Source organism: Garra rufa, chromosome 8 (assembly GCF_049309525.1).
Source record: "Garra rufa chromosome 8, GarRuf1.0, whole genome shotgun sequence".
Taxonomy (NCBI): domain Eukaryota; kingdom Metazoa; phylum Chordata; class Actinopteri; order Cypriniformes; family Cyprinidae; genus Garra; species Garra rufa.
Window position 1 is genome coordinate 19,432,133 of NC_133368.1, and position 13,681 is coordinate 19,445,813.

A 13,681-nucleotide genomic window follows, 5' to 3' on the forward strand; every position below is an offset into this window, starting at 1 on the left:
TTAAAATTGAGAAACAAACTGGTTATTAGTGTAGAGGTGAACTAACGTGATAGTAATAGAATGGAAGTGAAATCTGTCATTTACCACAAGTAGTAATATGGATGGATGGCACCCCAACATTTGACTATTGTTTGTGTCAGACAAAATTAATATTGCAGCCTTTGTTTAAATATCTGATAATTAAGGATCCAAACTGCAAATGTGCTGGAACCCTGTTGTTTTCTTTTTTTCTTATTTTTGCACTAAATGTTCATAGGGATTGGAGACCTTAAATTACAGAGACTTTTTTTTTTTTTTAAAGAGTAATCCTGTTTATAAATAATTCAATGTTATATAAATCCTGCTTATAAATTATTAAATGTAAAATTGAGGGATGGTAATCTCATTACAACTGATTACACACTGGCCATAATGGCACCCTTTTATTTAATACTTTTTGCAACGTCCATTTGCTAAATTAACAGCTATTAGTATCTCCAATAATGTCTGATGAGTTAGGAGAACACCTGACAAGAGATCAGATACCATTACTTTATACAGATTCTCTCCAGACCCTTCAGATTCCCACCTCCATGTTGATCCTCTCTCCTCTTCAGTTTACTGTAGCTGAAAAAGGGTTTTCCCCCCTTCCCTAAAACATGCAATGCCACAATCTGAAGTATGTAATTTGGGCTACACATAACGTACAACATGAGCAGCAGATAAATGAGAGTATTGACCTTCATTGAAGATAATGTTTACGTTATGTATAAAAATGTTCTTGCATAACTTGATTTGTCAGGCTGCAGAAGCTTATCTAGACACAGGGGGAAATCTCAATGTCTAGACAGATACAGTATTTGTGGAAATGGCCAGATATATAGTTGGCACAATAATTAAGAATAGTGGCAAGTTTATTTATTTGCAATCAAATTCACTTTTGCCTTATAAAGTCATTGCTGGAGACTGGTATGATGGTCTGTCGAGGTCCTTTTGGTGTTTCAACAGCACATACTTGGCATTGCGATTACTTTTTTACTGTCACGCTTCCATACCCAAACACAATTTATTGACAAGGTGGATCATATTGATAAAGTAACTTTGGTAAACACCCATCTCTTTATTCCACAAGGTGGTGACGTTTATGCCCTCTGCACAGCTTGTGACAAGATAACCCAAAAATCCAAGAATGATTTTTTTTTTTTCATTTAGAATTGATGTAATGACATCTTTCATGGTTTATTCATTTAGGTCTGCAAGGTTTAACATGACATGAGTTTTTACCAGTGTAGTAAAGTATACACCACGTGGCAGCTATTTTCAATCAGTGTAAAAATTAAAGAAAGATATGTACACGACTCCAACAATTTCAACAACATGTTCCATCTGAAATCCTTCATTTACATATAATCGTTATTCATTTATTAGCTGTTTTGACAAACTGAAGTTCATGGTCAGGTGCCCCAAGTTTGTAAGAATTTCCCAGTCTCTATCCTCAGCGAGTTACTCAAACTTTAATGTTAATAGAAATCACCAAAGCTCAGTTTCTGGAGGGGTGCAGTCCTGCAGAATTTAGCTTCAACCCTAATTAAACGCACATTATGCAGCTAATCAAGTCCTTCAGGCTTATTTGAAAACTATATGGCATGTGTGTTGGAGCAGGGTTTGAACTAAAATCTGCAGGCCTGCGTTTCTTTTCTTTTTTTTTTTTGCATCTCTAGTCTGCAACATTTCTCCAGTCACCTACATACAAAATTCATGATTTATTTCTTATTTCCATTAAACCAACATTCTGCTAGACATTCTCAGTCACATTCATATGCTTTGCATCCACTCCTCTTATCACTTTAAAAACAGTGTGTTCCATGTCCATTTCTGTGTTAGAGTGCAGCCTGTAAGCTGGGTCTCTATACCCATGAATCGGGGGATCCTTGGTAATGTTCACTGTGGTGTAATGGTCTCCTGGTGGAAGAGTAAAAGTCCACATAGTTGCTTGCAGTTCTGAAGCCATGTGTCTGGCTGTAATCAGAGGGAGAATAGTGCACCATCTTTTCCAGATATGAGCCCTCGTAGGTGTGTGGTGAATGCAGGTATGTGCGGTAAGTGTCATGGTTTCTGTGGCCTGTTTCATCAGTGTGATACACCTTCTGCACACAAACAAAACAATCTGGTCTTTAGCTTAACAGTCAGGATCTTGTTTATTTACATTTTCAGCTCATTTAGTGTGAATCATTCATAGACAGCCAACAGGGCATTCAACAAGAGAGCTCTAGCTCTGTACATAAACCCATGACGACTGCCCTGGCAGCTAACGCAGCTCATGAGGCAGCATCCTAAACCAAGTGGAACATCATTAAATACGGAATTGACTGAAATATATATTTTTATTTTCATAAAGTAGCTAAAACAGTATTCAAAACAATTTTAACTAGTTTCAATACAAACTTTGTAGTCTAGTATAAAATTATTGGTTGAATGGCTAGTGAATTACAGCAACAAGAACAGGAATAAAAAAGGAAAATTTTCCAAGAAAAAAGGTCCATTATAATTGATGGTAAATTCAGTTCAGTGGCCTCACCTGTTCTCGTCTTGACCCCTCTCTGCTCAGGGAAGTGTATGGTCCAGTGTAATACTGTGGTGCTTTTGCAGACCCTTAATAAAAAACAACTTGGAGTTATGCGGTAATAGTATGCAGGTAATTTTTGATATTGAGGACTAGATTATAATACATTAGAATTTTTAAAAAAATATTATGAACTGTCTTGTAATCTCAGGCCAGTTAACAGGCACATTCAGTGGTGTAGTGCAGGGTATACGCAGAACTACGGCGTATACTGTATATTCTTTATCAGTCGGCATTGTGTATACCCACTTCTAAATCCCCTCTGATGCCCATCATTTAGTAGTGGTTTGCATTAGCCAAGGATCCAGTAAACAAATGCGATCAAACAGTAAGTTAAAAACTACATATTCTGAGACATAGAAAACCTGACCGATTTCATCAGAGATTGTGGAGAATCACTTCCAGATGGCAGTAAGTTATTCTTTTCAGCACGTATTTGGCTTAAAAGCATGAGTGTTTTATACTGGATGCTGGTGTTTTAGATAATAGTTTAGTTATTCTGAAAGGATCCTTATAGTAGCAATACAGTCAGTTCAAGGCAGAGGTTTAGTGGTCTTTTGGCATTCCCTGTGGTCCTGTTTGATATCACAGTTTGACGGGTGCTTATGCTTATTTGTAGTAAAATTGGGAGGGGGGTGCATATTATAAAAGTATACCCAATCTTCCAGGCATCACTACACCAACTTTGGAAGTTTTCATACCTGTACTTTTGTTTTTATTGATGCTGTTTTCTCCTTGGTAATTATAAAATTGCATAGTTTGAGTCTTCTGATGATCAGAGTGTTCTTTGATGGTCAGCATGGCGGGAGATGATAATGTGCTGCCTGCTACAAAAACAAACAAACAAACAAACAAACAAATAAATCACTCTATGAGTTTATATGAAAATAAATAAATTAACCTCATTTCTAGGGGTGGCACATGATTAACCTAATACTGATTGTTATTTCATCAGTTACAGTCAGAACTATATCTACTTTATAACAGTAAATACACAGCTGTGATATTTCACTCCTTCCACTGTAAAAATTATGTAATATCATTTATAAAACGGTTAGTTCCAGTCCTAATTTCTGATTGGTCAGCAGCTGTTTTATTCACGATAAAGCAGGCATAAACATAAACAATCAACAGGTGCGTTCCGATTGACAGGGTTCCTTAGCAGTGTTCATTGCTCCCTTCTCCCACAAAAGGGGTTTCCATTGAAGTAGACTTCGCTGGCAATAATCAACGGGATAATGCAGGTTGGGCAGATATGCATCTTTCATTGTCAATTTTGAGACCACACCCTTCCCTAGTCAGAAAAACACTTCTCATGTGTAGATATGTTCATGTGTGTGCATGCTTGTGTGAAAACCCAGTTTCCAGAGTGAGGAGGGAATATTACTGTTTTTATTAATTTTCAGTTTCAGGTATGATTCTGTATGTCCATATGTCCATTAGTTTACACCAGGGGTTCTCAAAGTCTACATTCAAAGGTCCAAATCTGAATTTTCATCAATGAGAAAGGTCCGGAAATAAGTAAAATTAAACTGCTAGCAAAAACTTAAGAGAATTGGGTGGGGCAGAGCGGCCCCTGTGCAAATATCTGTGTGGCTCCTCCCCTAGCAGATAAATTCTAAAACTTGAGAGCCCTGTAATGCCGTTTGACATTTCCACTCTTCACAACTCCAACTGTCTCGTTACAAATCAAACAGAATGGCTTCGCGCTGGATTGGGGCAAAATGAACGCATACCTCTCTGTCCAATCATCTTTGAAAACTCTATTTTCTTCGTCAACTTTTCTTTTCCTGGACAATGACATCCTCCACACCCATTCAAACGCTTACTGCGGTGAAGTGTCGCGTTTTGCGCGGCTCGCGCCCGATTACGTCAAAAGTTTACACTCACTGGATGTCATGGCAACTGAATCACGGAGGAAAACTTTAAATATCTCGCCTTCACTTTAATTTCGGACCATCTCCAAAAATACATAAAACACTAAACAAATGATTCTGACATGCGTTTATCAAAGTAGGAAATCCAGACTTTTAATCCCTTAAATTACTGCTGTTGAAATACGAAATGGTGGCGGGTCCGGATTGAATTCCATCCGGGTCCGGACTTTGAGAAGTGCTGGTTTACACTGTAATGACGCTCGCAAACTCATGCCGTGCCGCGAATTGGTCCGTTTTAAAACTAAAAGATGGAAAACAGACATTTTCTCATGCTGATAGATAGCATATGTTTGTGTGTGAGATAACATCATATGGTGTTTAAAAAATAAATGACAGCTGATAAGAAGAGTTCCTATTGTCTGTTTTATCTGGAGTATACACAAGACTAGAAAATGATAATATCTCGGATCATTTCCTAGTTTCATGTAGCCTATACTCCAGTCCAGGTATCTAAAGATGTAAATTCAACTCCTTGTTACAAGTATGGTAGAACCATCACTTCTACCACAAAAGACTGCTTTGTAAGTAATCTTTCTGACTTATCTGAATTCCTCAGCATGTCTAATAGCTCAGAAAAACTTAGTTCAAAACTCAGACTCTCTCTTTTCTAGCACTTTAGATATGGTTGCTCCTTTGCGCTGAAGGAAGATTAAGGAAAACAGTCCGACACCGTGGTATAACGAGCACACTCGCACCCTAAAGAGAGCAGATTAGTTTTTAGGACATGTAAAATACTTGGAAATAAAGCTTGATGTCTTTTTAAGTCCATACCTGTAGTCAGTGTTATTTCTCCAAGTTATGATGTGTATATTTTAATGTCCCTGATTGAGCAACATCTATTTCAGATTTTTTGAGATTGCGCAAATTCTATTATTATTTAGTGACTTACATTATCTGACTATAGCCCTACTGTCTGATATAATAGTTTAAAATAGTGAATAGCTTCACTAGCCTTATGCTGGAGCTGATTTCGGGCATGTAAATAGTTAAATACAGTAGCACAATAATGATAATATGTATCAGCGATCTCGCAGGCTGACAATAAGGCCAATACTACTGTAGCGTATTATGTACTCACCCTCTATGCATCCTAGGTGTATATAACTTCCTTATTTCAGACCAATGCAATCAGAGTTATATTAAAAATAATCCTGGCACCCCCAAACTTTAGAACTGAATGGCATAGATGAGTGTTTCACTCCATCAGTCCAAAAAACAAGTCGATCCATAATAAAAAGTGTCTCACATGGCTCTGGGCGGATCAGTAAAAGCCTCCTCTAGCGATCCGATGTGTTATTGTAAAAAAAAAAAAAAATCCATATTTAAAACGTAAGAATCACTTTAATCTAATTTGCTACTTTGGGAAGGGGCGTGGCAGTACTGAACGCCGACTAAGCTGTTGGCCAATTGCAATGCAGTGGGACTGCTAACCAGTCACAATACATTTGGTTTTTCGGAGGGTGGGACCCAGAACTAATCGAGCCATTTGTGCTAGCCTGGGGAGAAAGCCTTTGTAATAATGTAATTTATGTGAAAATGTATGCGTTTTTCGAACCACCAAACATTAGAGCATGTTCTAGTGCACCCCCAAAACAAAATAAAGACTTAAAACAGCATAACAGGTCCCCTTTAAAGATATTAATATTAATAAGGTGAGTCTGAGAGTCCTAAATTTATTTGACAGTGATTTCACATTTCTTGTTTGTATAAAGGATAAATACAGATAAAAGGTGAACATTAATTAAATTTTTTTTTTTATATTATATCGTTTTATTGAAGGAGGTTTCATAGACTTGGCAAATTCTCTTTTCAGAAGTTTGTAGGTAAAGACATCTGTTGCGGCCATTCTTGGCAGTTATTCTGAGGCTTTTTAAAATAATGTTCATATCGATATTGGAATTGTATCGTATCGGCTGAAATTAAGAAATCAATTAGAATGTCGTGGAAAAATTCATTTATTTTAGTAATTCAACTCAAATTGTGAAACTGAATAAATTCATTTTTCTTCTTCATCAACCTACTGTCTTAAGTTCATCTTCATTATCATTTTTTTAATGCATGTGTCTGTGTAAAGTGTGACACTAACCTGTGTGGTGCACAGGGGACATCTGTAGCGTGGTTGACGGTAGAGAGGGTTGTGATTTGAAGCGCTCTCTCTCCAGAGTTGATACAGGAGTCAGGAAGTGATTCTGATTCCAACCATCCTGCTCAAACACAGGAAGAAATAAACACACACCCCCTGATGTGGAGCAGCTGTAGCCTTACTGTGCTGCTTCTCACCTTCTTATAGATGGTGCGCAGGTCTCTGTACTGCCACAGCATGTTCAGCACCTGAGCGGCCGCCTTCACCACCTTCATAGAGTATCTGCTGCAAACGCATGTGCAAAATATGCAAAATACACTGATTTAGACAAATCAAGATGTATATTTATATGTGTGCATTGGTCAAATTTAGAATGACTACTATACATAAAAAATGAAGAAGCATTTAGGTGTATTTGTTTAGTATTCATAGCAGTCACTTACCTTTCTCCCCTGCCCTTGGTGATGTTGACTAGTTTCTCAATGCCACCAGCATCTGCCAGGGCTTTAGCATTCTCCATGTTTCTTCTGGTGACCTCATGTAGTGTGCAACAGATAGCTGCTACCGTATCATCTGACAGCTGTGTAGTGTTTCCCCCCGGCAAACGGTTCACCAGGTCCCGCATGGCATATTTCCCTGAGATACAACCAACATCAATCATCACGCTCACACAATTAGGACTAACAATCTTCTTAACAGAAACAGCAAACTGCATGTGTAAAACTCTAGCTATCGTACTTAACTCGCATGAGTAAAATATTACAGGTTTATCTTGGTAACGGCACTCTCACCGATCAGTTCTTTATTCCTCACGTCCAGGGCCATGTTTCTGAGTGCTGTGGCAATGGAGCACACCACTCTGTCATTATCCATGCGCAGCAACTCCACCAGAATGGGCAAACCTTTCTCCTTACGGACCGCTGCACGGATGTATGCTGCAAACTACAGAGAAACAACAGATTTGAGCACTTTCCCCAAATACATATATGTAATACGGACTAATTAATTCAAGCAATGTCAAAAAACACTCAATATTACATGTTTTATTTTAAATTTATAGATGTTTGCAAAACAAGCCAAACTATAACTTAAAAATTGAGACTTCTAGACAGTTTTTTGTTCTTTTAGCAATAAAATAAAAAAGACATCTCTAAATAAAAATTTATCAAGAGTAAAAAAAAAAAAAAGGATAATTGCAAGTTGCAATTTCACAGTGTGAATTCATCTTGCAATGTGTGTTTACATCTCAGTTGTGACTTTCTTTTAATTTATATCTGGCAATTGTGACTATTTCTCACAATGTTTACTGCTGTTCATTTTTTTGTCAAAAAAGTACAGTCATACCTAAATTTATTCAGACACCTTTAACATTTCTCACATTATCACAGTTTATTTGGTATAGTTTAGCAAATGTAATAAAAATGACAATAGTTAAACCGTGTCTCAACAAATTCATCTTGATAATGTCAGATAACTTTGATAGAAGGGTATGTGATGGATTACAATCAACTGTTAGTATGACAATATTTACACAACTATTAATACTTTGTTAACCAATTACCAAGCAATGCTCAATTTTGTTCAGTCTGTGGTGTAAAAAGGTTGCATTAGCAATTAATGACAAAACATGGTCAGGTCAAAGTATGAATAATTTTTGGTCCCAAATTTGTATCAATATTATACCCAAATTTCTGGGTATAATGTGTCACCATTTACTGTATTTCGCTATCCTCACTTTCATAAATGAACTATAGTGACAGGCACCCCCTAGTAAAAAATTTCAAAAATGATATCTGGTGTCTCAATAATGTTTGGTTTGACTGTAAATGGACATTCTATCACATGCTTACCAACTGGTTTAGACTATAACACTTGGTTCTATGTGGGTTGTAGAATTCTATTACACACCTTCCAATTTCCTGCAGAGAGATTCTGGAGTGACCCGGCAGAGCCCTCTAGAGTGGCTGGGTTTGAGCTCTCAGCTAACAGGGTAAGATAGGGCTTCACTACAGATGGGTGCCACAACATTTCAGCACCTTTAGGAGACTTTGAGAAACCAGGGATCGGCCCAACACCATCCCACTAAGATAAATTAAAAAAACACACAGGAGTTATCAGTTGACTTAGACAGTTCACCCAAAACAACAACATATATGATATCATTCCGAAACTGTAACTTTCTTCTATGTGACAAAAAAAGAAGATTTCTTGAGAAATATCCGTTTATGTATATTTTTGTTTTTTATAGATATGTTTTTTGTCCATATATTATAGCTTTATAGTTGTTTGGATTCCAATGTTCTTTAAAATGTCTTCTTTGGTGCATGTTGCAAAAAAGATAGAAATACATACAGTTGAAATGACGTCAGAATGATCTTTTTTGAGTGAACTATCCCTTTAACCCCAGCATATGAAGTGAGAATAAACAATCATACAGACTTGTATTCATGTTTCAAAAGTTTCAACAAAAAACAGCTCTAAGGAACATTAACATAACTGAGAGTGGAATAATAACTACTACGACCACTACCTTACTTAGTATCAGTAAGCAGCAAATTAGCTTATTTTTTTTTAGAATAAAGATACAGCGAAATTATCTAAATTCTATAAGTAGCCTTAAGGTAAATGGAGTGGTTTTAAAGAATTATAAAGACATTTCTAATTATTGTGAAAAGTTTTATAAAGACCTTTATCATTCCAGATACTCTCAACAGAATTTGGACTTCTTTTTTTAACTCCCCTGATATGGACCTTATTTCTAAAATTGATGATAATGGTAAGAATTTATGTGAAGCTCCTATTCAAATTAAAGATATTTCTGAGGCTATTGACAAGTTACTACATAAGTCACCTGGAAATAATGGTTTGACCACAGAGTTTTATTAGAAATTTAGAAATTAGAAAGGGTATTTTCCTACCCTCTATGGGTGATATAAATTAAGAAGAAGATTAAATGCGTTCTAGATTATATAATTGAAAAATGTCAGTCTGGCTTTATGACAGACAGGCTTATTTCAAACAATATTAGACTTGTTCTTGATATTTTAGATTACTCAGATCTGATCCCGGATGGCAGTTTTCTGCTTTTTCTTGAGTTTTATAAAGCTTTTGATTCCATTGATTTTCCTTTTATTCTTAAGTCCTTGAGTATGTTTGATTTTGGCCCTAATTGTATTAATGCAATTCAAACTTTGTACAATAATGCCAATGCTTCAATTAAATTACAATATGGTACTACTCAAAGGTTTAACATAGAAAAAGGCATCCGTCAAGGCTGCCCTATCTCACCTTATCTTTTTCTGCTTCCAATGTAACTTTTAGCCATCCACATTCAAAATAGTTATTTGAAAGGTATCTCTGTGGCAAATCGATTACTATTAATAAGCCAGTTGGCTGATGACAAAACTTACTTTCACAACAAAAAAAATAAATAAATAAAAAATAAAGATCAACTTCCTTTAGCTTTAGACAAAATATTTTTTTTCCCTCTGCTTACCTGGTTTATGTCTTAATATTTATAAATGTGTAGAACAATGGACAAAATTATAGCTGACTTTGTTTGGAATTCTAAAACTTATTAAAAAAAAAGTGTTATGCTTGCTGATCGGACTATAGGGGGATTTGAGTTAGTGATTTTTCCCACTCTTAATAATTAGTATATAGTTAAATGGATAAAGACATTTTTAAACAACCCCACACAGTTGGAATTTCATTCCAAATGATATATTTAATTTAGCTGGAGGTTTACATTTTTTTTTTTTTGCGCTGCAACTTTGACATCTCTAAAATACCTTTAACTTTATCTAGTTTTCATAAACAAGCTTTAATAAGTTGGTCACTTACACAACTATACAATTATAACTTTTCTTCAAATAGCCATTTTATTTTGAGCAATAAAAATGTAAGATATAAAAATAAATCTCTTTTTTCATAATTGGTTTGATAAAAATATACTTTTAGATGATCGAGGTGTTCTTTTTACAATTTATGCGAGAATTTTCTTTTCCAGTCCCACAGAGAATATGTCATTGTTTTTGGTGCAATTCCTGAGTGTAAAGGTTCTTTAGTCTTTCCGCTTTTTGACAACACTAACTGTTGACCAAAGTCTTCTCAATATGAACATTCGTTCAATTATTAATACATCTCAGATTTCATTCCCAAGAGTTTTGGCTTCTTCGACAAAAAATCGAATAAAGTTGTTGAAGTCTCGATTAAAATCATCCATCCGGTAAATTACAAACTTGCTAAATGTAATAATAGTATTTCCCCCAATTGCTCTTTTTGTCTTCAGTCTGAGGAAACAATTAATCCTTTATTTTGGGACTGTGTTTATTGTAAAGTGTTGTGGGTTAACTTTTCTAATTTTGTCAAAAAGAATTTTCATCCAAACTTTTGTATAACACCTAAAAATGTTTTTTTGGTTACTCTTTAAATTTAGACCCTTCTCACTGTAAGTGTATTATTAATTTATTGCCATTCCTTGCAAAATTGTATATCCATAAATGTAAATTTATGTAAAACTTACTTTTTTATTTTCAGGAAAGATTTTGATGTGCATGTGAACTGTATAAAGACCTCTAATAATTCTATTGCTTGTTTTATGGTGTAAATCTTATAAGATTATATAATATGCCTTGGATTATTGCATTTTGTTTATAGTTGGTATGTTTTAAGTTGGTGACTTTTCATATGACAACTTTTCTTCGTATGAGTTTGCTTACTTGCTTTGCCAAAGCTTAGCTTGTCCACCCTGTTCTGTTATGCCAGAAGTGATTAGAATACAGTATTTTTAAAATATGTACGTTTAAATATACCAAATTCTCTTCAACAACCAGAGTACATATTGAGCTAGACACAGTTTGTTGTAAGGTAATATGCTGTAGCTCAAAATAACTTGATAGGGTGGACATGGGCATGACAGGGTGGACATAGCATTCGTTTGTAGCTAATATTGCACTTTATAGAAAGGGTAATAGAGTAATTTATAGAAACATCTGCTGTAGACAGATTCTTAGGACAATTAGAAGTAATATTGACAGAAAAATTTGGACATTTGTTACAAATGCATAAAAAAAATACCAGTGGAGTTTGGATGACACCCAGTGGCTGTTTGTGGTATAATACCCTAAATAAAATCTCATAGGAACCTAAATTTGGAACATAACTTATTTAGACTTAATTTTAGAGTAAAGCATGTTATGTAATATAAAAGTATAATAATCATATAATTTTATATGAAATATCTCATATATCATATCTTATGGTTTATGCTTTGAATGATGGCCCATAATTATCTAAAAGAAATGTGTGGGAGGTCAGCTAATATGTTTCTCTAGTACTTAAGTTTTTTTTATGACATGACATAAAGGTAAAAGAAAATTAAGACCAAAATGTGTAAGTATTGTGAGGGTTGAAAGGCACTCTATTGTGATATTGACCTAGTTATTTAAGTTATTTGCCTTCTTGTTTAAAAGTGTTTGTAGAGGTTTTAAGAAGTAATGAGATGAAGTAATCATATTACTAGTGGATAAGTAAGTTGTAAATCATTTTGATACTGTAAAGGAGTTACTTAAAGTGCTGTTAAACCTTCTTTAGTGATGTAATGGTGTTAGTCTCACCTGTTCCTCAAGTAAATTCTTCTTTTTTCTCCTCTTCCTCCCCCAGCAGCTGTTATCTGCCTCTTTCCTGGGTGACTCTGACCCCATTAACCCATCAAGTTCCTGATTGGCTGTCAGCCAGGAAGGTGACATTTCCAGCTCCAGCCGATAGGAGAGATTCCTCAGAATGCAAATGCAGTTTTCCACAATCTGAGAGAGAGACAGCCTTCACTGACTGAACATGATTGTGTGAGTTTGTGTGATTGAGTGATGGATGTGTGTGTGTGTGTGTGTGTATGTGTGTGTTTAGGGTTCCGATGCATACCTTGCTGTCAAAATCAGAGGTGCTGACGCAGGCTTTGATGACGTACAGTAGTGAGTCCACGAGTCCCTCGCAGGAACGCATGTATTTTCTGGCTTCTTCTCCAGCTGAACTCAGGTTCCTGTGTCAACACAAAATCACTGCACAGTCATTCACAAACAGAATTACGGCTCTGATTTGATTGATTAGTACAGAGTTTAATTTTGAGGTCATGAAAAAAAAAACACTTTAATATGAAGACAATTTAAGCAATAAGATAACACAGGTTGTTCATATAATCACATCTAAAGGGTGCTTTAGATTAGCATTGTAATTATTCATAATAATTGTTTTATGTGAATGAGCAGGATGATTTTCATATAATTTTGTATGAAAACTCCAAATCTACCAAATCCAGTACTCAAAAGGACTGTTTTCTGTAAGTAGTGTTTTCTGGCCTTATTTCAGCACAGGGGAAAGTAATGAAGGACAAATTGTATATGACTATGACTTGATGAATGATGAAACAAATGGACGAATAGATTAATCTTTTTACAAGGTCAAAATATAATGTGCCCACACCTGTGATGTGAGTAAAGAAACATTCAATCTGTAAACCTAGCAAGGACCAGCCACCTACTAAGCAATGGATTTGCCAAAACAAATCGGACGACTGGATGGGTCCTTTGCAAGTTGAACACTCGCGAACTGACATTTAATACAACGTGCCCTTGCATATGATGCACTTCTGCAAACTCTCACGGGCAACAGCATATGTGCGTAAGTGGCTGACAAAAGATTCCTTGTGTAATCCAGTGGAATAACTTGTGAATCATTGCTAAAATCATGGAAAAGCAGGTGAGCAACTAAAAAAAAAAAAAATCTCCAAAGCTGCAATATCCAAATTCATGGTCTCACGTACCCAGCATTTGGCAAACTCCAAATGTTTTCATATCGACAATGTATTGTTTATTTGTTAAACTATTCATTTATTATGTAAACAAGGATTTGTACGTCACTTGTGTTCCAATATTCATGTACTTCTCATGCGCACAAATGTTTGGTGGGGCAGATGTTGTGCCGACCTTTCAAACTGGAATCATGACGGAACATCCTGTGATGTCTACTTTACAGGGAACTTATGGTCAACTGGAACAAACC

The 13,681-nt window shown here is 35.6% G+C and overlaps 1 protein-coding gene across 5 annotated transcripts in view; it reads right to left on the minus strand.

The window, feature by feature from the left end:
- Positions 1 to 395: 395 nt before the first annotated feature.
- LOC141341227 (plakophilin-4-like) overlaps positions 396 to 13,681 on the minus strand; it is a 104,778-nt gene continuing 91,492 nt past the window's right edge. For 3 of the 5 annotated variants that reach the window (XM_073846374.1, XM_073846379.1, XM_073846375.1), the window contains 10 exons: positions 12,545 to 12,662; positions 12,241 to 12,429; positions 8,531 to 8,704; positions 7,414 to 7,564; positions 7,066 to 7,258; positions 6,820 to 6,907; positions 6,626 to 6,743; positions 3,304 to 3,429; positions 2,558 to 2,631; positions 396 to 2,126 (listed from right to left, as the gene is read on the minus strand). In XM_073846374.1, the coding sequence (XP_073702475.1) occupies positions 1,887 to 2,126; positions 2,558 to 2,631; positions 3,304 to 3,429; positions 6,626 to 6,743; positions 6,820 to 6,907; positions 7,066 to 7,258; positions 7,414 to 7,564; positions 8,531 to 8,704; positions 12,241 to 12,429; positions 12,545 to 12,662 (1,471 nt within the window). In that variant the 3' untranslated portion in view covers positions 396 to 1,886. The remainder of the gene's footprint in view (positions 2,127 to 2,557; positions 2,632 to 3,303; positions 3,430 to 6,625; positions 6,744 to 6,819; positions 6,908 to 7,065; positions 7,259 to 7,413; positions 7,565 to 8,530; positions 8,705 to 12,240; positions 12,430 to 12,544; positions 12,663 to 13,681) is intronic. The other 2 variants (XM_073846376.1, XM_073846377.1) reach the window with 2 other exon arrangements.